This window comes from Balaenoptera acutorostrata, chromosome 2 (genome assembly GCF_949987535.1).
Source record: "Balaenoptera acutorostrata chromosome 2, mBalAcu1.1, whole genome shotgun sequence".
Lineage (NCBI taxonomy): Eukaryota > Metazoa > Chordata > Mammalia > Artiodactyla > Balaenopteridae > Balaenoptera > Balaenoptera acutorostrata.
In genome coordinates this window covers 174,126,779-174,151,624 of record NC_080065.1, presented here as the reverse complement: position 1 = coordinate 174,151,624, position 24,846 = coordinate 174,126,779, and the positions used below count along the sequence as shown (strand labels likewise).

The following is a 24,846-nucleotide window of genomic DNA, read 5'->3' as shown; positions in this document are numbered from 1 at the left end:
TTTGTTTTCTTTTCTTTTTTTGTCCCCCCTCCTTTGTTTTTTGGCCGTGCCACGCAGCTTGTGGGATCTTAGTTCCCTGACCAGGGATTGAACCCAGGCCCTCACCTGGGCCCTCGGCAGTGAGGGTGCAGAGTCCTAACCACTGGACCGCCAGGGAATTCCCAGTAACCATAAGTTTGTTTTTTTATGTCTGTGGTCTATTTCTGTTTTGTAAATAAGTTCATTTGTATCATTTTTTTTAGATTCTACATATAGGTGATATCATATGATATTTGTCTTTGTCTACTCACTTCACTTAGTATGATAATCTCTAGGTCCATCTATGTTGCTGCAAATGGCATTATTTCATTCTTTTTTATGGCTCAGTAATATTCCATATTGTGTGTGTGTGTGTGTGTGTGTGTGTGTGTATACATATATACCAGTGTTATGGAAATTTTAACAAGCAATTTGCACATGGCCAGGCACCATCGGGAACTGAATCATAAGGCACCCTCCTTGTTCCCTACTACCTCTCTGACCATCCCATCTCTGCTTCCTCTGCCAGCTACTGTTTCTTCTCCATAAATGCTGGATTCCTCAGAGCCCAGATGGTCCCTACATCCTGCTCATTTTTCCTGCATCCACCTCTAAAGGGCCTCCTCCTCATCTCCATCCATAGTCACAGCCCAAGCCTCTCCTCCCCAACCTGGATACCAGCCCAGCTCCCTCCCTGGGCTCCCCAGCCATCCCTCCACTCCCTTCCCCACCAAGGCCGCAGAGATCTCACTGTTCACCTACCTGGCTCATACACCCTCCATAGCTCCCCATTGCCCTTGGGAAACATTTCAAGCTCTTCAGCCTGGCATTCAAGGTCTTAAAAAAAATTATGCCTGCGGCTGGCACCAATTTGTACTCCACACTCTAGCCGCTATAACCTCCTCTGTAAACAGCTGAAGTTTCTCAGTTCTCTCACACCCTGGTGCCTTTGGCCATGCCTTAACCTCTGCCTGAAACACACCTTCCTTCCTTCTGAACTTCTGTGTAAACTGTGCAGAGCCTGGGATAGCCTGAATCTTCCTGGTCCCACTGACAGAAGCTATGAGGCTGAATCTTCCTGTTTCTGTGTCCGCAAAGGTAGTAGCGAGAGAAGTTGCAATTCGCTGACTTGGGGGTAACCGGGGCATTGAAATTCTCACTCTTAGCTTCTGCTCTGGCCATATTAACCTGTGAGAGGTTCCACCACTCCAAGGCTCTTCAAAGCCTCCAGACTTTTGCCCAGGCGGTTCCTTCTGCCTGGAATGATCTTCCTCCTGTTTTTCTAGAAAATTCTCCATCCTTCAAGGCTCATTTTCCACAGCCCCTCTGGGCTGTCACTGAATCAGAGCCTGGCTGAGGTGGACAGGCTTAGCAGACTTTAACAAATAAACTGAGGCTCAGTTTTTAAATGGTTATGGAGCTGAAGGGAGAAGTGTGCATGAAGAAGGGTGGTTTGAAATAGTTCTGGCTTAGTATTTTTTATTTTTTGCAAATATTTGTGAAATAAGGAGCAGAATTAAATAATTGGGAGGGCCCTTGGGCTCTGGACCCCGCCCACCTCTGCCGCAAAAACCCCTCACTGAGGTTCAGTCAACTCTATTAATCACCAATCAGCCCCACCTCTTCTAAATCCCACCCAACTCAGTCGCGCTACGTTTAATCACACTGCAAACTAGGACTTCTCCATCTTTCTGAGCCTATCCCACTGAAAGCGCAACTCCACGCTGCCTCGTTATGGTAGAAACGCTGACCCGCGCAGTCCGAATCTGCCAGAAACATAAAAGCTCCGCCTTATCTGACTTTAGCCAATCACATTCCAGATCCCGCCCCACTCAGTTCCGCTCCAGACTATCGCAATCCAAACCCCACCTCCTAGAACAGTATCAGCCTATCAGCTTCCAAGGCTCTCCAGCCTCGTCCCATACATCTCTCCTCTAGGCCTGCGGCCTGCTGAACTACATTTCCCAGGAGGCGTGGCGGCCGCGCCGTACCACTTCCGGCTGCTAAAGACTGCGGCTTCCTAGCGAGTCGCCAGCTGGGTCGGAGGGAGGCTCAGGCTACGGTGAGCAGGAGTTGGGTGGTGAAAGCGTGCGGGATCCGTCCCTAGAGGCCCAACTTACCTAGCCCCAGAAATTCAGCCCCTCGCTTGCCCTGAGGCTTCCGCCTTCAGCTCTGGTTTCTCCTGCAGTCTAGCCTCCATCCCTCTTGCTGCAGCTAAGCTTTGTTTTCCTTAGAGGTTGTGGGGACTGCAAGGCTCAGAGACCATCCCCGGCAGCCTGCACCCATTGCCCAGATGGGCAAACCGTTCCACTGGCGTCCTGTTTTTCCTCAAAGGAATTGTAACACCAGATCTGCTCCCCTTCCGTGTGCAGACACCCCCTAGGCAGCCAGCGCTCCACTGCGGAGGAGAGAACCCTGGAAGTTATTATTCTTTTATTCACCAAGACGTCTTCAGTTTCAGGTAACAAAAAACCCAACTCAATCTGGTTTAAGCAAGAAAGGGAATTTAGGCATAGCTGGATTCAGGTGCTCAGAAGTGTATCTGTCGTTTTTTCGGTGAGCATCACTATAGGCAAGCTCTGTTTTCCCTCTTGGAGGCAAAAGAGGCTCCCAGCAGCTCTCGACTTGTAACTTCCCAGCTTTGCAACACTGACGAGTTCCTTTTCTCTAACAGCACTATTGGAAGTCTCAGAGCTGCCCCTCACTGGCGTGTGTTGGGTCATGTCCCTATCTCTGAGCCATTCACAGTGGCTCACTAGCCAAAAGGGGGAGGGGAGGGGTTACCCCTACAGAAAAAAAATGGGAGACTGTTATCTCGAGTCAGAGTGGATGCTGGGCTGATAAGTGTTAAAGGCACCCATCCTACAGATGAGGAAACTGAGGCCCTGAGAGGAGTTACTCTTATTGTCAGTAAGCGACTCATGCCCTGTTCTCCTGCCCAATAACCAAATGCTTTTAAAACCCCTAAGGGAAGGATCCTGGCTTCCCCCATACCTGCTCCATCCAGCCACTCAGGAGCCATGGAGGTGGCGGAGCCCAGCAGTCCCACTGAAGAGGAGGAGGAGGAGGAAGAGGAGCAGTCAGCTGAGCCCAGACCCCGCACTCGCTCCAACCCTGAGGGGGCTGAGGACCGGGCGCTGGGGGCCCAGGCCAGTGTGGGCAGCCGCAGCGAGGGCGAGGGTGAGGCGGCCAGTGCTGACGACGGGACCGCCAACCCTCCCGGAGCCGGTCCCAAGCCGTGGCAGGTGCCTCCACCAGCCCCAGAGGTCCAGGTGCGGACTCCAAGGGTCAACTGTCCAGAGAAAGTGGTAAGTGAGGGGCTTGACCAGTGGTTTCGGAACCTTGGGTTACACATCGTCTTTTAGGATCCGCTCTGGAAAACGGTCCCTTTGTTCTAGTCTCCTAGGGCTGCCACACAAACCCGGTGGCTTAAAACAACAGAAACTCATTTTCTCACAGTTCCAGATGCCAGAAGTCTGAAATGAACGTGTCACGTTCCCTCTGCAGGATCTAGAGGAGGAGGCTTCCTTGACTCTTCCAGCCTCTGGTGGCTCCAGTTGTTCCTTGGCTTGTGGCTGCATCACTGCAATCTCTGTCTCCGTCTTCACATAGCCTTCCCCTCTGTGTCTCCCAGTCTTCTCTTTTCTTTTTTTCTTTCTTTTTTTGTTTTTTGGCCGAGTGGCATGCGGGATCTTAGTTCCCTGACCAGGGATCGAACCCATGCCCCTTGCAGTGGAAGCACAGAGTCTTAACCACTGGACTGCCAGGGAAGTCCCCAGTCTTTTCTTTTATAAGGACACTTGTTCTTAGATCAGAACGATCTTATCTCAAGATCTTTACCTTAATTGCATCAGCAAAGACCCTAATTCCAAATAAATTCACATTCTGAGGTTCCAGGTGGATATATCTTTTAAATTTATTTATTTATCTTTGGCTGCATTGGGTCTGTTGCTGCGTGCAAACTTTCTCTAGTTGCGGCGAGCGGGGGCTTCTCTTCGTTGCGGTGCGCAGGCTTCTCATTGCAGAGGCTTCTCTTGTTGTGGAGCACAGGCTCTAGGCGTGCGGGCTTCAGTAGTTGTGGCACGCAGGCTCAGTAGTTGTGGCGCACGGGCTTAGTTGCTCCGCGGCATGTGGGATCTTCCCGGACCAGGGCTCGAACCTGTGTCCCCTTCCTTGGCAGGCAGATTCCTAACCACTGCGCCACCAGGGAAGTCCCAGGTGGATATATCTTTTAGAGAGCCACAATTCATCCCACTATTCCCTTGTTTTCTTGTTTCTGTGTTAAATGTTCTCTGGTTTGTTTGTTCACTCATCAACCTGGACTCCTAGTCCAGTGCTCTTTTCCCTCAGCTGCCTCCTTCTAAAGTGGATGGCTTGGCTGGGAATTGGGGGGCATCATATGGCCTTTTCCAGTGGGGCTGCTTGGAGAGGGCCAGCAGAGTGGCGTGGGGGCCGGCATTAATGTTCAGTCGCCAGGTGCTGCTGGTCACAACTCTCACCACCCTTCAACTTCATTGCAGATCATCTGCCTGGACCTGTCGGAGGAAATGTCGCTGCCAAAGCTGGAGTCATTAAATAGGTGAGAGGGATATTTGGGGGCTTGAGCTTGCAGCTATGGCTGGGAAGGGCCCAGCCCAAAAAACGCAGGGCTGTCTCTCTCAGACTCACCCCCGGGGCCTGGCGGTATTGGAGAGTAGCAATGATAACCGGTAATGATACAGCTGCGGCCCATCGGGGCTCTGTTCTAAGCACTTGAGAGCTATCACACGCCACCCAGGTCGCAGCCATGACTCGGAAACTCCAAGAAGCAAAATGACTTGCCCGAGGCCTCCCAGCAAATGGGCAGAGCCAGATTCAGACCAAGGCCTGGCTGACTCCAAAACCCTTGCCCCTGAGCAGCTAAGTCTTATTGGGGTCAGGCAGCAGGGCCTGGATGGGGCCTGAGGACGAGCCCACCTTCCCCTCCCTGGCACTCGTGATGACCCGCGGCTGAGCAAAGGTGGGGTGCCTCCCACAGATCAGATGTGAGACCCAGGCTGGCCAGAGGGACCCATCGGAGAGGGCAAGAGCTGGAGAGGGGTCAGCTAGGCTGGATTCGCGGCTGGGCTCTGCCACCCCCACTGCCGCATGACCTGGGCCTTAACTACCCGGTCACTCTCTGGCTCTCCCCAGCTCCAAAACCAATGCCCTCAACGTCTCCCAGAAAATGATCGAGATGTTCGTGCGGACAAAACACAAGATTGACAAGAGCCACGAGTTCGCGCTGGTGGTGGTGAACGATGACACCGCCTGGGTGAGGCTGGGGCAGGGCTGGGTGCCCTGGGGTCCCCTGGGGCTGAGGGAGCACCTCGCTGAGTCCCGTGCTTCCCTGCAGCTGTCCGGCCTGACCTCTGATCCCCGAGAACTCTGCAGCTGCCTCTACGACCTGGAGACAGCCTCCTGCTCTACCTTCAGTATCCTTTCCACACAGGGAGCCCCGGGGAGCGGCCTGGCTCGGCCTGGCTCAGGTCTAGATCCCAGCTCTGCCACATCAGGCTTGGGCCAGCCACGCCTCTGAGCCTCAGTTTCTTCATCTGTAAAATGAGAGCCACAAAACCTCCTACCCCACAGGGTCGCTGTGAAGATAAAGTCAGAATACAGAAGCAAAAACAGCTGATTTGGACTCTGGATGTCAAAAATGCATCCACTTGGGGAACACTTCATGAAGGGCTAAGTACACAGTCGGTACTCAGCAAGTGGCCGTATGTGACTGAAAAGTCATAATCATTGCTACAGCCCCTTCAACCTGGGCATAGCACATTTTATATTAATTTGAACATTAAAGGCTCACTGCAGCCCAGAACTTAAATATAATATGATCCCTGTGAGTTACAAAGAAAACAGTAATGAGGGGAGGGGGACAGGGACACCCATAGCTCTTTCTTTGTGAGGAGAATGGCCCTAGCCCTGAGGGAAAAGGGGCTTTGAATCACTAAGGGCCTTCAGGGCATCTGATGCCAGCCCCCTAGTTCATGATCTGTGCTGAGGGAAAACAGGCTCAGAGAGGGCAAGCGACTGGGACAGGGTCACACAGCGTGTGTCCTGGCAACCGGCTCAGAGGCACCTGCGCTCTCCCAGCATCAGGAGGGAAGCCACCCACCCCTGTCCACCCATGCGCTGCTCTGCTCTCCTTAGCATTCCCACCAGATCTGGAAGGTCTCTTCAGCCTCATGTAAGTCCCCCATGGGGAAATTATTGTTCACCTTTGAAGAGAAGAACCCCTTCTGGGTAAAAGCTCCAAACAGCCCAGAAATAGTCCTTTAGGGAGGCCTAAAGCCTTCCTTTCTCACCCTTTCACCCTGGATCAATTACTCACTTACCTGTCTGGAAGCATTTTTGCAAAAGAGGTTCCTTCTCACATCTCGCCCTCTGTGTTATTCTCTGACAGCCCAGTGGTTCTCCACTACTTTCTTATTGATTGATTGATTGATTGACTGTTGCACTGGGTCTTCATAGCTGCATGCAGGCTTTCTCTAGTTGCGGCAAGCGGGGGCTACTCTTTGTTGCAGTGCACGGGCTTCTCATTGCGGTGGCTTCTCTTGCTGCGGAGCATGAGCTCTAGGCGCATGGGCTTCAGTAGTTGCAGCACGCAGGCCCTAGAGCACATGGGCTTCAGTAGTTGCAATGCATGGGCTCAGTAGCTGTGGCATGTGGGCTCAGTAGTTGTGGTGCACGGGCTTAGTTGCTCCACGGCATGTGGGATCTTCCCAGACCAGGGATCAAACCCGTGTCCCCTGCATTGGTAGGCGGATTCTTAACCACTGGAGCACCAGGGAAGTCCCTCCACTACTTTCTTTTAACCTGGAGGCAGCCAACTTTTTCTTTAAAGGACCAGGTAGTAAATATTTTTGACTTTGTTGGCCACATCGTCTCTGTCTTGGCAACCTGACTCTGCCCATTTTAATTAGAAAGCAGCCACAGACCATAGGTACGCAAGTGGGCGTGGCTGTGTGCCAATAAAACTTTATTTGCAGGCACAAATTTGAATTTCACATTTCTGATTGTCACAAAATATTCTCCTTTTGGTTTTCTTTCTTACCAACCATTTAAAAATGAAAAAGGTTCTTAGGTTGTGGGCCCAAGTATTCTAAGCCCTGTTTTTGCCAGCCCCTTGATGGTGGCCAAGGAGCTTGTTTTGCCTATCTCAGCAGATTTTGCAAGTGAATCTATGGGGTAAATTCCTAATGGAGAACAGGCTGGAACAAGGTGGTGTGTGTTTTTAATTTTGCTAGACTTTGCCAAAGCACTTTCCCAGGAAATTAACCCTGTTTACCTCCCCCAGCACCGGGGTTGCTCATAGGGCTGAAAGTTCTGCCCATCTGATAGGTGGGAAGAGGCCACATCTTACTCTGCTCTTACTCTGCTGTGCTTTTCTTTTCATTCATTTTTAAGCCATTCAGTATTCCTTCAGTAATTTGTCTATTTGTTCCCTTTACCTATTTTTCTAGGGGGATGTCAGCTTTTTTCTTGTTGGTGATCAGATTTGTTTTTTACATATTAAGGACATTAGCCCTCTGTCTGCCTAGTGCCCTGTACTCAATGTGAGAACCATCTGTGGCTGAGTGGGAAACTGGGCACTGACTTTGCCTATAAGATGTGGTCCCTGCCTCAGAGTCTCCTGGCCTGGTAGGGCAGGTCCAGCTCAACACAATGATGGGGGACGCTCAGGATGCTGAGGGTGGCCTGAGCAGGCCCTAGCTTAGGGGTCAGCAAAACCTCTGATGGAGCAGGAGAGGTCAAGCAGAAAGGCGAAGCTGGGGAGGTGCTGGGGCAGAGGGAACAGCATGTGGGAAGGCTCAGAGGCAACAGTGAACTTGGGAGGGGTCAGGTGGGGCCTCACATACGCGGTGAGGAGCTGGGCTCTCTGAGGGTGACAATAGGGGTGGGCTACCAGGGTGTGCTCTGACCTGTCCCCCATCCCTGCTGCGCAGCCAGCAGAAGACCGAGCTGCCAGTCACAGAGAATGTGCAGACGATTCCACCGCCGTACGTGGTCCGAACCATCCTGGTCTATAGTCGTCCACCCTGCCAACCCCAGTTCTCCCTGACGGAGCCCATGAAGGTGAGGGAGGCCTGGGAGAGGGAGGGATGCCTACAGCCAGCACGATGGTGGTTAGACACTAGGAGGAACTTCCTGACCACAGGAGCTGGGGTGCCTAGAGTCAGGTTCCCAGAGTCTTGGGCAGTAGCTGGGGAATTGTGATCATGGGGGCATGGGGTGACCAAAGTCCCAAAGGCTGGCTTTCTTCCCCTGCAGAAAATGTTCCAGTGCCCGTATTTCTTCTTTGATGTTGTTTACATCCACAACGGCGCCGACGAGAAGGAGGAGGAGATGAGTTGGAAGGTGAGAGGCTGCTGTGGGTGTGGGTGGCAGGCGGATGTAGGTGCAGATGGGATGGCTCCGAACCCACCTGCCCCGGCCTTGAGGGAAAGGGGGGCTTTGAATCACTAAGGGACTTCAGGGCATTTAATGCCAGCCCCCTAGTTCATGATCTTTGCTGAGGGAAAACAGGCTCAGAGAGGGCCAGCAACTAGGCCGGGGTCACACACTGTGTCTCTGGCACAGTGGTACCTGGCAACAGGCTTAGAGGCACCTGTGCTCTCCTGGCATCAGCAGGAGGGAAGTCACCCGTCCCTGCCCACCCACGCACTGCTCTGCCATTAGTCTTCTCCTTAGCATTCCTGGTCCTACTGGATCATGGTCATTCAACTACCATTTCCCACATGTCTTCAGTGAGCTAATGGGGCTGTTGGGACAGTGGCCCATGAGCATGTAAGGTCCTGTCCACCTCATCCCCAGCACCCCCTGCTTCTCTCTCTTCCTGCCTTCGCTTCCTCTGTGTCCTCTGCCTGGAGCACGCTTCCCTCCCTGCCTTGCCAGGCTCTGCTGGTCCTTTACATCCCAGCCCTGAACTAGTTGTGGCATCTCGAGTCGGCCACTTATCTCTCTGAGCCTGACTTTACCCAGCTGTGAGCAGAGGGGGTTGAGCCCAGCTCCTACTTATACTTCAGTACCCGAACAGGAAGTCCCTACTTGGAGAAAACTTCCCTGCTCCTCAAGGTAGATCAGCATGGGGGCTGGGGTCATTGTATCCGACTGTGCCTCTCCAGACTAGGGGCTCCAGCACTGAGACCTCTTGGGGTCCCTAGCACTGAGTGGGTGGCAGGAAATGTTTGCTGAATGTGGGAGTGTTTTCTGCCTCGCAAACTCCTCTTTACCCTTTGGCACCCATTCCTGAGGCCCCCTCCTGGGAGGCCCTCCAGGACAGGGAGGGCCTGTCAGGGGAACCTCTGCCTGAACAGCCCTTCCTTGGCCCCATAGGACATGTTTGCCTTCATGGGAAGCCTGGATACCAAGGGTACCAGCTATAAGTACGAGGTGGCGCTGGCTGGGCCAGCCCTTGAGCTGCATAACTGTATGGCCAAGCTTCTGGCGCACCCATTGCAGCGGCCCTGCCAAAGCCATGCCTCCTACAGCCTGCTGGAGGAGGACGATGAAGCCACCGAGGTTGAGGCCACTGTCTGAACCATCCCTGTACAGCCAACCTTCTAGTACGATGAAACACTTGGCCGAGAATGCTGGTTCTCACACTGGGCTCTGTGGGACCCCCAGAGGGAGGCCTAGGAGGTATCCAAGGTACCTGGGGAGCCCTGAAGGCAACCTAGGATTCCAGGAAGCATTCCAGGGACTCTGGACACCCGTTCCCTATGTTTCCTAGCCCATATCCCACTCCCAGTTTTTCAGTTGTGATTCTTGTTGTGCCCTGTGTGATTTTTGTCATCAAAATAAAAATCTGAGAATCCCTAACCCAGGTCCACAACAGTCAACTTGTGTTAATTGGAATCTTTTTTGTTGCAAGTGACAGAAAACCCACCCACTGAGCAGAAAGGAGAATGGCTTGGTTCTTGTGGATAAGAAGCCATGGTGCAGCTTCAGGCTTTGCTGTATCCAGGTGCTCTGACACTGCCACTGGGGAGGGCTGAAATACCCTGCATGGTTGGTGTTCAGTGTGCCCTGCTTTCCTCCCAACCCGTGGAAAGGGGTGAGATGGCTGTGACTGCTCCCCAAATCCCAACCCAGGTGAAGTGAGGGCTTTCCCAGCACCCCTTATGACTGGCCTTGCCTAGGTCATGTAACCTTGCATTGGGCTAGTCATGGGCCAGAGCTGTGGTACACTCTGATTGGCCAGGACTCCATCAAGCTTCTCTGGGAAGGGAGGTTTATAGTTCCATCAGGAAATAGTGTGGGTGCTCCCCAGAGGAAGGGAGACAGATATAACAGGTGCATCACTCAGCCATCTTACTGGATGATGAGCAATTGTGAAAAAAAGCTTACCAGCTAGGTTTTCTCAGTTCCTTATCAAACGAAAATAGCTTTATCGAGAAACAGCTTTTCCTTCCCATGAAGATTTATTAGGCACCTGTGTGCCAGGCCCCTCGTTCAACTTCACACCAGCCTGGAAAGGATTATTCTCCCATTTTGCATATGGGGAAACTAAAGCCCTAAGAGGCCCAGGGCTCCAAAGTAATGGACTCACGACTCCGCGGAACTGAAAATGGGCAACACAGAGCCACTGCAGGAGGGAGCTATTAATTGAAGCCTAACATACTATCAGGGCTGCGTGCGCTAATGGAGGCCGCCTCGGCAGATGGTTCCGGAAGACCTAATGCCTTGTGGGCAACATCGGGCCCCGGGAGCGTAGCTCCACCCCTTCCAGCAGGCTGTGTTAGTGTTTACGGGGTTTTGAGAGATAACGGCACACACGACGACCTCCACCCTGCCGGGCCCTTATCGGCTACCCCTAGCCCTGCCTGGGCACTACTTGGTGTCGCAGGCTCGGGCCAGCATTAGAGCTCCTGAACCTAGATGTGGACGACAATGCGGCGCGGGTCAGCCTGGCTGGGGACACTGCACTGCGCCGAGGTGCGGGGACCCGGGCCGAGGGGCGGAGCGGCGCGTGCGCACAAGGGCGCCGCGGGAAGTTGGAAATCGACAGGCCCGGCAGCTGGTCTGGGGGACCGCTGGGGCATGGGCTCGGCGACAGGCCTGGCGCGGCGGCTGCGGGCGGCGCTGCGGGAGGAGGAGTTGCGGTGAGGGCAGGGCACGGGTTGGGCGGGCCAGGGGTAGGGGGCGAGTGTCGCGGTCCACTCTGACCCTCAGTCCTTAGGGCAGTGGAGGAGCTGCTGCGCCGTGGTGCTGACCCCAACCTGGTGCTCGAGGATGGCGCGGCGGCCATGCACCTGGCGGCCAGAGCCCAGCACCCGCGGAGTCTGTGTTGCCTCGAGGCCCTGCTGCGCCGAGGCGGGGACCCCAACACTCGGTGAGGCAGGGTCTGGGCTCCGGGCAGCTCTTCCGCGAAGGAGAGGGGTCTCCCGAGTCCGAGGGAAAGACCTGGGAGTCCTGGAGAGGGCGTCCCACGGTTCAAGGATGCGGCCTCAATGCCCGGGGGTGGAGCTTGGGGAATCTGGGGAGGGATCTTGAGGGTCCAAGGGCAGAGGCAGGGTACCAGACCGAGGGTGAGGTATGAGGTTGCGCTGAGGCCAAATGGGGATCAAAGGTTCAGATCTGGTGGTAGGCGCTCTAGAGTCAGAGAGCAGAGGTTTGGGTCCTGGCCCAAGGGCGCAGGATCTAGGTTCCAAGTGTGGTGTCCCAGGCTGGAGGGCGGAGATGGGGGGCTGAGAGCCAAGGCCCCGGGCGGGGGGTCGGAGGGTGGGGGCGGAGATCGAGTTCCCTCCTCCACTGACCCCTCCTCCTCTCCTGCCCCAGATCGGCCGAGGCGCTGACGCCGCTGCACGTGGCCGCTGCCTGGGGCTGTCGCCGCGGCCTGGAGCTGCTGCTGAGCCAGGGAGCGGACCCCGCGCTGCGCGACCAGGTGGGGGTCCCAGCGCTGTTTGTAGCAGGGCGAACCCGGAGGGAGGGAAAGAGGAAGGAAGGGAGGAAGAGAGGGAGGGAAGAGGGCGCCCCCTGCTGACCGCGCCCGTGCAGGACGGACTCCGGCCTCTGGACCTGGCCGAGCAGCAGGGGCACCAGAACTGTGTGCGTGTCCTGCGGGAGCTGGAGGCTCGGACCAGGACCCCGACACGGACCCGGGCAGACCCCCAGGAGCCCGAGCCCGAGCCAAAGCCTGGCAGTGAGTGGTGCCTGTGCGGCTGGGGGTGCTTAGCCTCTGATCTAGCTTTGCGGGTCTCTGTGTGTGACGTCCACGCTCTCCCACTGTTTCTGTTTCATGACCAGGGTCTCTGGTCCGTTTCTCTGCCTCCGACTCTGTCCTTCCTCTTTGCGATTGCAGCCGCCTCTTTCTGTCTGATCTGACTTCCATCTTTGTCTCTCACTTTCTCCTCCCCTCCTCTCTGACTCCCACTCTTATCCCCTGCTCCAGGCCCAGGCCCTTGGGGAAAGGGGCTGAATACCAGCCCCTCTGGACCTCCCAGTGTGACACTGGACTCCACAACACTGGGCAGAGGTGATGGCAAGGACATGAGCCTGGAGGCTGGCCCTGGACCCCCCAGCCTCCTTGCCCACCCTGAGATTGCTGACACAGATGGCAGCTTGGAGTCCCCCCTAGGGCGCTGGGACTGCAGCTCAGTTGCCTCCTTTGTCACCGCGGTTGAGGCCTCTGGAGCTGAGGACCCAACCGCCCACACGTCCCCCTGGGCTGGTGTCCGACCCTCCCAGAAGGTGCCAAGATCTTCGGGTACCCCACAGCAGGAACATCGAGCCCTCGTGGAGGGTAGGGAGGCAGAACTAAATGCCCGTCTGCAGGCCCTGACTCTGACCTTGCCAGATGCCTCCCCCTCCCCCAAGTTCTTCCCAGACAGGAGCCCAGCCCATAGTGCCCCTTGGGAACCACTGCCTGGACCCTCTGACTTCCACATCCCAAAAGATGACCAGTTGTCCCTCGACAGTGATGTGGCCACCCTCTGGCTGACAGAGGATGAGGCGAGCGCCACAGGTGGCAGGGACCCCATCCCCTCTTGCCAGTGCCCACCGGACCCCACCATGTCTGACCTGGAGCTGCTGCAAGGGCTCCGGGCACTTGGCAAGAGCCGCGGTACCATCACGTCCTTCACCCGGCCGTACTACCTCCGACCACTAGAAGAAGCCCAGGCTGCTCCTGGTTAGTATCCAGAGTCCAAGGAGCCTCCAGGAGTCCTCGGAGACCCGTGGCTCTCAGTGCAACCTACTTCTCCCTTCATCTCTGGGAACCACCCTTTCCTTTGTCTCTCTTGACTCAGTTTCCCCTCCCAGGCCCAGAATTCTCAGGGCACAGCCCAGAGCTGGCCAAAGCCCTGTGGACCGGCTGTATCCCAGATGCCCAGGCAGATGAGGATGCACTTGCCAAGCAGTTTGAGCGGCCAGAACCCACCAGACGGTGGCGGGAGGGGGTCATGAAGTCCAGCTTCACATATTTGCTGCTGGACCCCAGGTACTTGGAACAGGAATGACCCAGAAGTGGGAACTGGAAAATTCTGAGATTGGTTCTTATCTGCTGTGTGTCCTTAGGAAGGGAACTGGCCCTCTCTGGTCATCAGCTTCTTTATCTATAAAAGGCAATTGGATCCAATTCAAGCTGCTGAGTGTCCTTGGCGAACAGCCACCCACCCTGCCTTTTATAAAACAGGGGTCACTGGACATGGGTTGCTCTGTCTTTAAAGACTGTCTCTGGGGCGACTCTCGTCACTTTTCCCTCTCTGAGCCACCTACTTCATCTAGGAAGACTCAGAACCTTCCAGCCCGAGCCTCCTCACTGACACTGGCTGAATGCCTTCGGATTTTTGTCCATGCTATCTTCTACGTGGGCAAGGGAACACGGGCCCGGCCGAACGTCCACCTCTGGAAGGCCCTTAGCCACCGAGGGTGGCCAGGAAAACAGGTGTGAGGATAAGGACCAGGTTCATGGCAGGGGCGGCACAGCTGCGGGCAGGGAGAGGAAAGAGGGAATTGGGGGGCAGACCTCTGACCCTTCCCTGGCTCCCCCCAGGCCTGCCCCAAGGTGCGCCAGATCTTAGACATTTGGGCCAGTGGTCGTGGTGTTGTCTCCCTGCATTGCTTCCAGCATGTGGTTGCTGTGGAGGCTTACACTCGAGAAGCATGTCTTGTGGATGCTCTAGGTAGGTGCCTGGCTTGTGGGGTTGGGGGGGGGGTCACATGAAGGGCACTTGATCTACTGATTCCCTCACCCCTTGCCCCTCAGGGCTGTTCATTCATTCAATGAGCAATTATTGAGCACCAATTATGTACCTACACGTGCACAGATTTTGCTCCATTGGTTTATCCCTGCTTGAGGGCAATACCCAGTGGGTTTACTGGCACATACTTCTGCCTGGGGTTCCTGGAGGCTGCCTTCATGACCTTACCCCTAATCTCCCCAGGGATCCAGACGCTGACCAACCAGAAGCAAGGACACTGCTATGGAGTGGTGGCTGGCTGGCCACCCACCCGGCGCCGCCGCTTGGGGGTGCATCTGCTGCACCGTGCCCTCCTTGTCTTCCTGGCTGAGGGTGAGCGAGAGCTACGGCCCCAGGACATCCAGGCCCGTGGCTGAGCACTGGGGAACTGGCCATCCAGCCTAGGTCGAGATCAGGGTGTTTGAATGTTCCAGCTTCCCCGCGCTGAGAGCAGCCCCCCATCTCCAGCTGCAGGAGGCTGGTGGGGGAGCAGCAGGACAATCTCTCCCTTGGGCTGAGGGAGGACTTTATTACAGATGGAACTGCTGGAGAGGTAGTGAGCTCCCTGTCATGGGTGGAGAATAAGGGGATGTGAGAGGAGAACAAGTAGACCAGAAGGTTCTTTGGAACACTCTGGTGCTTTGAAACATGCCAATGCTTTGGCACTTTGGTCCTGTTTGGGCAAACAGAGTCCATTTTTATCTCCCTGACACAGGGGACCCACAATGTAGGCTGGGCTGGGGGCTTCCTCAGCGACATGAAGGGAATCTGCCCAGCTCAAGAGTTAGGTTTCGCTGCTTCCCAGCTGTGGGACCTTGGACCAGCAATTTCTCTGTCTGAGCCTCACTGTCCTCAGTTGTACACAATGGGGAAAGTGCGAGGTTCTACCTCAGGGGGTCACTGAGGAAATCTGATTAAACCGTCATGGGGTAAAGTGTTTGGCTCAGAGCCCTACTGAGCCAGAGGCGGCCCTGCAGGCGGAAAGTCTCTGGGGGAAGGCGGCGGGTGTCGAGATGTTCTCGAGGTACCGGGGATGTTCTCGAGGTACCGACTTGTGTATTGAGGGGTGGGCAGAGCTGGGGAGGTCATCGCGGTGTGGGTATGAGACGCCAGCCCTCCTTGGCATCACTGTGTGACTGGAGCCTCCTGCTGTTGCTTCTCTGAACCTGTTTCTTCCACTATAAAATGGGATCCCTAACCCCATCACTAACCTCTTTGCTCTTTATGCAAAGAGCTTCAGTAAGTGCCAAGCCACTATCCTGGCGAGGTGGTGGCAGGATCATTTAAATTTTCCAGAACTTGCTTCTTCAAAGCAGTCCAGTGGGTTTAGGGACTTGGTGAGATCCGCTGCCTCATTGGGTTCGTCACCTGCCTGTCATCGTGGCTCAAGAGAACCAGGTCCTACAGGGGGTGGGCTAAGGTTCCACCTGCCACCAGGCCTCCACTGCTGAGCCCCTGGCTACTCTGGCTGCTATGGTAATTAGGGTTCCTGTCTCTGGAGTGGGCCTGGGCTCTACCATTTTAACTGAGCTGAAGAAACCTCACTCTGAGCTTCCCTCTCCTCGTGTGTAAGACAAGGAATTCTCCCAGACACCAAGTAGGTGCTTGATAAAGTGATAGCAATTAAAACAGCATGCTGGAACTTCCCTGGTGGCGCGGTGGTTAAGAATCCACCTGCCAATGCAGGGGCCATGGGTTCAAGCCCTGGTCCGGGAAGATCCCACACGCCGCAGAGCAACTAAGCCCGTGCGTCACAGCTACTGAGCCTGCACTCTAGAGCCCGTGAGCCACAACTACTGAAGCCCGCGTGCCTAAGAGCCCGTGCTCCACAACAAGAGAAGCCACCACAATGAGGAACCTGCACACCACAACGAAGACCCAATGCAGCCAAAAATAAATAAATTTATTAAAAAAAAAAAAACCAAACAGCATGCCATCTCCCAAGAATACACAAACAGAAAGAATCCAGAGACATCCCTTCCCCCGCCAAAAAAAGAGGCCCAGAAGAGGTGGGATTTGTCTAAAACACAGGGTATCCCAACCTTGGCCCTCCTGACTTTTGAGACCAAGTTACTCCTTGCAGTGGGGGCCGTCCTGTGCACCGTAGGGTGTCAGGCAGCATGCCTGCGCTCCACCCACAAGATTCCAGGAGCACCTCCGCCTCCAGTTGTGGTAATCAAACATATCTCCAGAATTTGTCAACCAACAACAGTGCCCCTGTAAGAACCCCTGGTTTAAATTAAAGGTGGGCTCACAAACCAGTGGGGAAAGGACCAAAGGTGCAGCAACTGAGGGGACAAATCTCCCACCGGGCACACAAACCACGGGTAAACCTAGATATACATACATTAGAATAAAATATAGAGGACCAAGAGCACAGCCATGGAGCAGGGAAATCCAGAGAAATCTGGATTCAAAAAAAAAAAAAAAGACAGATTCAAAATAAAAATCATCTTCGTGACAAAAGCAACTCAAAACCAAGTTATAAGATAAAATGGGACGGTAAGAGGTACTAACTTGCTGTGTGGTGTGGAGTGAAGGGGATTCAATGAACCTATGGGTGTCAGGCACTCAGCACAGGGCTTTGCATACAGCTGACACAATTATGGCTACTGTAACCAGATGCAACCGTCCTCGGATCCTCACCTCAACTTCAGCATGGACCTCAGTTGGTTCTCCTCCTCCCCTCCAGGGACGGGGAGCTCACCCCCTATCTGCCTTCTGCTCTGGAAATACTGCCCAAGTAGCCCCTGCATTTTGAGGAGGGGGGGGGAACTCGGGAAGAAAGCCTGGACGGCCGACATCCTCAAGTCTCTGTGGGCCAGCCCTGAGGGGGAGGCACTCGACTCAGTTCAGTCTGCACTTGGGGAAACTGAGGCTCAGGGCGGCCCCGCGCTGCGGTCACCCAACACAGGCCTGGAGGCTCAGATTGTCACTTCTTTTTATTGAGTTACAAGTTGAGATGTGCGGGTTCGGTGGTGCCAGCCCCCTCCCAAACCCTCCCTCCTTGGGCCACAGTAGCTCCCAGCGCCGAGGAATGGGGGGGGTGGTAAGGGGTCTCGGGCATTGGGGCGGGGTCTCGAGGGTCCCTGCGGGGCTCGTGGCTCCCAGGATCAAGCACGGCGAACACGGAAGACAGAGAGCGGGGTGGTGGCCTGCCTCGGCCCTGGCGTTGTGGGGTAGGGGGCTTCTGTACAAGGTCATCCTCCGCGGGGGTCCCGGCTATGGCCCCGAAAAACCGATGGGTCCCGCAGGACTAGCAGAGAGCGGTGTGTCCACCTGGCTCCCACGAACGTCACGTCCTGCCCAGCCGGCCTGGGGGGCGTCTCCCTGACCTGACCCCGCCCGCTGGAGCGAACGGCCCGCCCAGGTAGGTGGTCCGCGCGGCAGACCCAACTCCGGCTCCGGGCTCCTCCTCAGGCTCGTCGGCTCACTAAGCGCTACCCTGCCAGCTCAGCGGCTACTTCTTTTCCTCTGGGGGCGTGGGCAGGGGCTCGGGCAGGGCCTTGGGCGAGGGCTCGGGCTCCCAGAGCAGGAATTCGTGGAGCAGCGTGTTGACCGTTTCCGGACACTCCAGCATCACCATGTGGCTGCCTTCATCGATGAGCTTCAAGAAGGCCAGGAGCAGGATCTGCGGAGGACGCGGGCTCAGGGCAGGCAGAGACAGGACGACGGAGCTCGGGGCCAGGCTGCCCTGGGACGCCCCCCGCCCCCCCCATCTATGCATGGCCTCCAACATCAGGAAGTCCTTCTTGCAATCTACCCTATGTTCCTCCACTTCCACCCAAGGGGGATCTGGAAGACGGCCTGTCACCCTGCTGGAGCCCAACTGGATATTCATTCATTCCCCGTTTATTAAGTGCCTACCATATGTCCAGAGCAGGATTTCTCAACCCGGGCACTAATGCCATTTGGGGTGGGATCATTCTCTGGGATGGGGACTGTTCCATGCACTGTAGGATGCTGAGCAGCATCTCTGGCTTTCGATCCACTAGAGGCCAGTAATAGCATCCCACTCCCCCGCCACAGTGTGACAATTTAAAATCTCTCCAGGGACTTCCCTGGTGGCGCAGTGGTTAAGAATCTGCCTGCCAATGCAAGGGATACAGGCTCGAGCCCTGATCCTAGTTCGCTCACCATGGATCAAACCTGTGCCCCCTGCAGTGGAAGCACGGAGTCCTAACCACTGGACCGCCAGGGAAGTCCCATGAAGAGTGCCTTTTAACATGCAGTGGGGACAGCACATAAACCTACCACCTGTCCAAGGCAGCCCCACTTTCTGGAGTCCACCTTTGACTCTCCATCTAAGCTCTGACGTCCCTGGGGCTGGAGCACAAGGCAGAGTCCCCCTGGACTGTGCAAGGGGGATTTGAAGGGTGTGGTGGCCGGAGTGCCATACCTCAGCCATGCGCTGGTCTTCCTCCACCGGCACAAACTTGTCGTGCATGCCATGGACGAGCAGGACGGGCACGGTGAGCTCGGCATGGTAGACCTCGTCGCCCTCGGGCCAGTACTGGCCACTCATCATGGCCCGAAGCACAAAGGAAGACACATTGAACGCATTGCCCTCCTTCAGCAGCTGCTTCTCTTTGGCCCCTTGTCGGGCGAAGCCAGCCCTGGGGGTGGGGAGGCACTGCTGGAGCCCTCATGCCAGCTCAGCCACCAGAGGTGCCCCCATGCCAGCCCCAGCCATATAGCTTCCCCTCCCATCCACCTTGGGGAGATGCCAGGGCAGGGCCAGCTCACTCACTTGAGGAAGCTCCAAGCCAGACAGGGTGACAGGCAGTGCAGGACGCACGTGGGCATGTTGAAGATAGAGCAGAAGCTGGGCTCCAGTGCCGTGGGGCCCCCGCCGTTGATCATGATCATCTTGTGCACCAGGTCGGGGTACTCATGCGCCAGGAACGTGCAGAAGGAGACACTGCCCCATGGGTGGGTGGTGGGGAGGGTTGAAGGGCAGTGGTCAGCAGGATACAAGCAGTGAAGGGGTTAATGCCCTCCCCTCATCCAGAGGCATATCCTTGAAGGCCAAGATTCTTCCCCTGGGGTCCATGGGCACCAAATGGGGGTGAGGGATGGGTGGGGCATCTCAAATGCCCTGAAATTGTGAGACTGTGTGTGTGTGTGTGTGTGTGTGTGTGTGTGTGTTGAGGGTGGATTTTTTTTCTTTTGGAGAAAGGATCCAAATACAGAACTTTTATCAGATCCTCAAAGTCATCATAACCCCCAAAGGAGTAAGAACTACTTATTGCCAAGTGTTAGGAAAGCTATTTGATTAAACAAACCCTTTGGCTTCTCAGAGAAGGTCCCTGTTTCCAGCGTATCCCTTCCCATTAAGGATCTTCTCTCATTGGCCCCTGGGTGTGGCACATCTGCCTGCCTTATGCAAGGTGGAAGGGTGCAGGTACCTCTCCTCATTCCCCCTAAAGCAAAGGTTTTTTTGCAAACTATGGCCTGTGGGCTAGCTGCTTGTTTTTGTAAACTTAAGTTTACAATCTTGTAAATGTGTAAAATATTTTATAAATAAAGATTTATTAGAATAAAACCATGCCCATTTGTTTACAATTATGTCTGCTTTCTTTCTACAACAGTAGACATGTGAAGTTTCAACAGAGATCAACCATTATGGCCAGCAAACCTAAAATATTTACTGTTTGGCTCTTTAAGAAAAAGTTTGCCAACCCTTGCTGAAAAGAGGGACAGGATACAAGCAGGAGTCAGGTGGACTTGACTGTCCCAGTGACTCACTGTGTGCCCTTGGGCAAATTGCTTAACCTCTCTGAGCTACCATCTCCACATTTGTGACATAGTAACTGTGCTGACCTCATAGCATTGTTATGGGGTCACAGGAATTTCCACAGGTGGGTGCTCATTTAATTGGAGGAATCATTTAGCATAAGCATCCACTTTGAGGTATGTTTTCATATAAGCAAATAGGAGCTATGCTACTTCCCAGTCTGGCTTCCTTTCTTTTGGAAACTTATGTAACATTTCTTTTTCTTGTCTAGTTGCATGGGCTACAACTGCTAAAACAGTGGTTCTCAACCTGGCTGGCTGATCAGATCCTGCCTTTCCTCCTGGGTAAAGGACAGAATGGTACCACTTGGCAGTGATCAGGCACCCAGGCCCAGAACCTTCCATGGCGTGGGCTCTCATCTAAATGATAGGTGGTATTATCTGTCACCCCTTTAAGGAAGAGTGAATTATAGCAACCTGTGCCCTTGTAAACAAAAATTATGGGATTCCAATTAGTCTTTCCTTGGAGCCCTTGGGGTCTCCAGAGCAACCAATTTTTGAACTTAGTTGAAGACAATGGTTCTCAGCTAGGGGTGATTCTGCCTACCAGAGGACCTTTGGCACTATCTGAAGGCATTTTTGATTGTCATGATCATCACTAGACCATTGTGCTAGTGGCATCTAATCGGTAGAGGACAGAGACGTTGCTAAACATCCTACAGTGCACAAGAAAGCCCCTCATAGAAAAGAATTACCTGACCCAAAATGTCAATAGTTCAGGGATTGAGATACTGCTTTAAAACAATGTGAAACAATAGCATTGGTGGCAGGAATCCCTATTTTGTTGCAGATGTTAGTGGGATTTTTCAAGAAGGGAAATCAGTATTTTGTGAGTGGGTGTCCAGTTCCTGCCAGTCCCCACCCCTCACCCTCGTCCCCACCCCAGTGTTGGCTCACCCGTAAGAATGCCCAATGAGCACGTTTCGCTTCTTGGCATAGCGCTTGAAGATGGCACGCATGTCCTCTGCCAGTGCATAGAAGGTGTAGGCGGCGGCCACCTGGGGTGCTGAGCTGGCCCCGTGGCCGGCCAGGTCGGGCGCCACCACCTCGTAGCCCAGGCGCACAAAGAAGTCCAGCTGTTCCTTCCAGATGGCCAGGGAACCGCCGACACCGTGGATGAAAAAGAGCACCACATCGGCCTGGGCGCCCTTGCAGCTGGTGATGCGCTTCTCACAGTCAATGTGGATGGTCCGCTTGGGGCGTCGGGCTCGCCGCCGTCGTCCGCCACTGCCACTCCCAGCACTGCCTGGGCCCGAGCGGCTATCGCTGCCCGCTGGGTCAGCCAGCTCTACCTCGAGGGCGGCTGGTGGCTCCCCAGAGCCGTTCTGCCCGTGCAGGAGGTCAGCTCGTGGTGCCCGGCCCAGGTTCTCCACCAGTAACCGCCCGTTGCGGTACACGGTGATTCTGCGCTGGCAGTGGACCAAGCCAGATTGGTCCCCCTGGGCGGCGTCTGACAGTGGTGGAGGTGGGGTGGGGAGCGGAGCGGGTCCAGCATGCTTCACCCGCAGCACGCGACCAGGCTTGACCTCCACAAAGGTGTAGCCATCACTGGACTCCACACTCTCCAGCGGCCCCACAGCATTGGGTGGTGCGCCCAGCAGGCAGCAAAAGATCCCATCGGTCACCCCGGTCAGCATGGTGTGTCCTGTGAGTGGGGTCGTGACAGCCAGGTCAGAGGCCATCTAAACAGGGAGCCTTCCACTCCCATAGCACCCACTCCCCACACCTGGGTCAGGTGAGTTGCACTGCGAGGCCCCATCTAGGCTCCAGTTTGGGGGTGGCCAGAACCAGCCACGCACTGAGATGCTTTGTCTGGTCAGTGCCTGTGTGGCGTTCGGCCACCCTTCTGGGCCAGCCTAGTCTATCCTAGAGAGGAGGTCGTGGCTGACACCAAGAGGCATTCATTGGGGGTGGCTTCCCGGAGGAGGGGACATTGTGGCAAATGTGGCCCATCCTTGAGAACCCTCCAGCTCAGGTTTATAACAGTTATGCCTTCCTAAACCCATTCATTCATTCGTCCATTCATTCATTCATGCACTGTTTCCTTAATTCACTTTCACTAAACCAGCATATCCTGAGGGCTCCAAAGGCATCTAAAAAGGTGCAGATCCCAATGAGCCCCCATTCCAGGCCTCTAAACCTGGCTTCTGAAAGGTGAGACCCTGGGAGAGGGGTTTCAGGACTGAGCTCCAGAAGCCCTTGCCCAACTCCCCAAGACCATGGGTGCAATGGGTCTGTTTCACAGACCTACAAGCTGAGGCTCAGACACTCTGGGAAGAAGGTGCTCTGTCCCCACTGCTCAGTACCTTGGGTTCTGAGGAATCTGGCACACAGCCCCCAGTGGTGGAGATGAGGATGGAGAAGGTAAAGCCCTGGCTGGGGGCCTCCAGGCCTCCATCCCGGTCCCTGGGCCACGGCCCCCACTCCGTGTCCATGGCAACTGCAGGCAGTTACATAACTCGAGGGGGATACCCGCGCAGCGCACCCCCATTGTTTAGGCCCTGGTGATGGGACCAAGCCCTCCCCGTCCCCATCCTGGGCTCCGCGGGGATAATGAACGCCGAACACCCGGCCTGCAGTGGCCCGTACTTGCTGAGGAAGGGGGAGCAGGCCGCGCCCCCCACCTCCGGCGGGGTTCCAACCCGGGATTGCCAAAGGGGGCGCAGATGCGCCACGCCAGACCCCCTCCACAGAGCCAGGCCCCCGCCTCCTGGGTGCCCGTCAACCCTGCGGCGGGGTCGAGGCCACTGGGGCTCCGCGGCTTCCTAAGGGCTTTGTGGACACCCCCCCCCCTCCAAAGTGAAAGACCCAGGGGCCTCAGTGTCCCCTTCCCACGGCCCGGTCCCTGCTCACCTCATCGAGGGCCCTGGGGCCCGGGGCAGGGCAAAGGGGTCCCGGGCGGAGAAGCCGGCGTCCGCCTGCGGGCGCCGTTTACATGGTGGCGCGGGGTCGGGCCGGGCGCGTTTAAGCGGGCGGGCGCGAGCCCAGTGCGGTCAGTGCGGGGACATCCCGCTACCGCCTAGCGAGACAGCCCTTTAAGTGTCTCCCCGGGGCGGGGGGGGGGGGGGGGGGCGGGACCGCGCGCCGACTGACTGGAGCCTCGGCCAATCGCAGCTGCATAATGACCTGGCCTACTTAGACTGCCAATCAGAGGCGGCAACTCCGGGATCAGGGCGGGCTCTTGTGGCAACGGCCCCGCCTCCCTCAAGGCTTACGGAGGTGGAGGGAGGGATTGGGCCTGGTTGACCGCCGAGAAGGGGTCGCAACCTGAGGTCTTCCGGGCCCCTCCTGTCTGCAAAGAGGATCTCCTCGGCTAGCCCCTGCCTCCGGACTGCCCTGTCCCCTCCAAACGGAGCCCCCATGCCCCTCTCTCTCTGCTGACCTTTCCGTTCTACAGTCTCCCAGATCTTTGCAATTTCAGGTGGGGAAACTGAGGCTCATAAATGGCACAAGGTCACAAGGCAAGCTGGGGGGCAGAGATGGGACTTGGAACCACGGCTGTGTGATTCCAAGTTCTGCAAATTGTTAAATTCGTTAAACCATTAAACAGATATCTTGGAGCTATGGGTAATTAAGGAATTGGAGTTTCACAGATAGGCCAATTTAACTGGTGACCCTGGTCCCAGCCGGAGCCAGAAAGCCCACGGTTCAAATCCAGCCTCTGCCCTTTGCTGATATGTGACCTTGGGCAAGTCCCTTCCCTGAGACTCCATTTATTTCTCTATGGAATTAATTCCCTCATGAGTTTGCTCAGCAGGGAAAGTGCTCCATACATTATTGGCATTATTATTGTACTGCTGTAGTATTGTAGCGGTTTGCTAAATGATGGTGCAGGTAGGATGGGCTTCAGAGGACAAGGGGTTAATCATCCCTTCCCCACTCCTATCCCCTGGAATTTGCTGCCAGAGCTGGATTAGGTCCAGCCACCCACTCTTGCCCACTCAGGGTGCTCCTGGGAGACTACAGTTTATTAATGCAGAAAAAACTCCCCTCCCCCTCCCCAGGCTGGGAGATGCTGGGGTGCCTGCAGGGACTCAGCTGCAAGCCTGGCCCTTGAGGGCGCCCTGGGCTTCAGGGAGAGTCTGGGGAGAGCTGTGTGGGGGCAGTGTTGGGCCAGAGGGAGGGATAGGACTTGGGGAAAGGAGAGTATCTGAGGAGCATTTTAAAAAGATGACTAGGGGAGCACCAGGCAGAAGAGGTTGTAGCTCAAGTTTAGGGTGTGTGTGTGTGTGTGTGTGTGGCGAGAGCGGGCTTCAAATGCCTGCCAGATATTTTCCCTGGGGCAATGGGGAGCCGTAGAGGGTGTGTAAGAAGGGAGAGGGCTCAGATATGAGTATTAGAAAAATAGGGCCTGAACGGGGGCACCGCCAAGGGCAAGCCTGCAACCGTTGAGTTCTGCAGATTGAGAAACTGAATGACCACCCCAAGGACATCCAGCCAACACCAACTCAGACCTCCTGGGCTCCCCGCCAAGGGGTGGAGACTTGGCTGGGGCTAAAGGAAAGCTTCCAGCCGTGTGCCGTCTGCGTGGCTCCTGCTGGGGGTGGGAAATTCAACCAGCCGTTTCCTGAGGCTGCCACCAGCTGCGCCGCCGTCACCCCAGGGTACCCTCTGTAGATCTACAGGAGAAGGAACTACAACTCCCAGCAGACCCAGGGACATAATGTCTTGTACGCACGCGCATGCGGAGGAGGCGCCGTTCGCCTGTCACCTGCTGGTCCACAAGAAGAACTACACTCTCCTGTGGTCATTTACGCTCACGCCTAAAATGCGGTGCGCCTACGTAGAACTACAACTCCCGCGGCAATGAGGGCTCCGCCTAGAA

The 24,846-nt window shown here is 55.5% G+C and overlaps 3 protein-coding genes across 6 annotated transcripts; 2 read left to right on the top strand and 1 right to left on the bottom strand.

The window, feature by feature from the left end:
- The first annotated feature begins 1,989 nt into the window (after positions 1-1,989).
- On the top strand, positions 1,990-9,884 carry BABAM1 (BRISC and BRCA1 A complex member 1). Of its 4 annotated transcripts, none has more exons than XM_028162207.2 (10): positions 1,990-2,080; positions 2,391-2,479; positions 2,988-3,326; positions 4,539-4,597; positions 5,191-5,311; positions 5,393-5,471; positions 6,205-6,229; positions 7,989-8,118; positions 8,314-8,400; positions 9,379-9,884. In XM_028162207.2, the coding sequence occupies exons 3-10, from the start codon at positions 3,039-3,041 to the stop codon at positions 9,580-9,582; spliced, it is 993 nt and encodes a 330-aa protein (XP_028018008.1). In that variant the 5' UTR covers positions 1,990-2,080; positions 2,391-2,479; positions 2,988-3,038; the 3' UTR covers positions 9,583-9,884. The 4 variants fall into 4 exon arrangements, with proteins under 4 accessions (XP_028018008.1, XP_028018009.1, XP_057397011.1 ...); XM_028162208.2 differs by having other exon boundaries at positions 2,012-2,080; positions 2,353-2,479; XM_057541028.1 differs by having other exon boundaries at positions 2,063-2,080; positions 2,253-2,479.
- Positions 9,885-10,024: 140 nt separating this feature from the next.
- ANKLE1 (ankyrin repeat and LEM domain containing 1) lies at positions 10,025-16,164 on the top strand. Its single transcript, XM_057541027.1, has 9 exons — positions 10,025-11,147; positions 11,225-11,377; positions 11,824-11,929; positions 12,043-12,187; positions 12,437-13,174; positions 13,306-13,483; positions 13,771-13,930; positions 14,039-14,168; positions 14,430-16,164. Exons 1-9 carry the CDS (start codon positions 10,924-10,926, stop codon positions 14,600-14,602), a joined length of 2,007 nt encoding a protein of 668 aa, XP_057397010.1. The 5' UTR covers positions 10,025-10,923; the 3' UTR covers positions 14,603-16,164.
- Positions 16,108-23,065, bottom strand: ABHD8 (abhydrolase domain containing 8). The gene is made up of 5 exons (XM_007195504.3): positions 22,875-23,065; positions 20,919-21,666; positions 18,976-19,146; positions 18,625-18,841; positions 16,108-17,856 (listed from the first exon to the last, which is right to left on the bottom strand). Exons 2-5 carry the CDS (start codon positions 21,656-21,658, stop codon positions 17,686-17,688), a joined length of 1,299 nt encoding a protein of 432 aa, XP_007195566.1. The 5' UTR covers positions 21,659-21,666; positions 22,875-23,065; the 3' UTR covers positions 16,108-17,685.
- Positions 23,066-24,846: the final 1,781 nt, after the last annotated feature.

Coding starts and splice junctions, on each gene's coding strand:
- ANKLE1 (XM_057541027.1), top strand. CDS start 10,924: ATGTGGACGACAATGCGGCGCGGGTCAGCCTGGCTGGGGACACTGCAC. Junction 13,175..13,305: donor AGAAGCCCAGGCTGCTCCTG/GTTAGTATCCAG, acceptor TTCCCCTCCCAG/GCCCAGAATTCTCAGGGCAC. Junction 13,484..13,770: donor TATTTGCTGCTGGACCCCAG/GTACTTGGAACA, acceptor TACTTCATCTAG/GAAGACTCAGAACCTTCCAG.
- ABHD8 (XM_007195504.3), bottom strand. CDS start 21,658: ATGCTGACCGGGGTGACCGATGGGATCTTTTGCTGCCTGCTGGGCGCA. Junction 19,147..20,918: donor CTCATTGGGCATTCTTACGG/GTGAGCCAACAC, acceptor CCCATGGGGCAG/TGTCTCCTTCTGCACGTTCC. Junction 18,842..18,975: donor CTGGCTTGGAGCTTCCTCAA/GTGAGTGAGCTG, acceptor CCCCACCCCCAG/GGCTGGCTTCGCCCGACAAG.
- BABAM1 (XM_028162207.2), top strand. CDS start 3,039: ATGGAGGTGGCGGAGCCCAGCAGTCCCACTGAAGAGGAGGAGGAGGAG. Junction 4,598..5,190: donor AAGCTGGAGTCATTAAATAG/GTGAGAGGGATA, acceptor GGCTCTCCCCAG/CTCCAAAACCAATGCCCTCA. Junction 6,230..7,988: donor GAAGGTCTCTTCAGCCTCAT/GTAAGTCCCCCA, acceptor CCTGCTGCGCAG/CCAGCAGAAGACCGAGCTGC.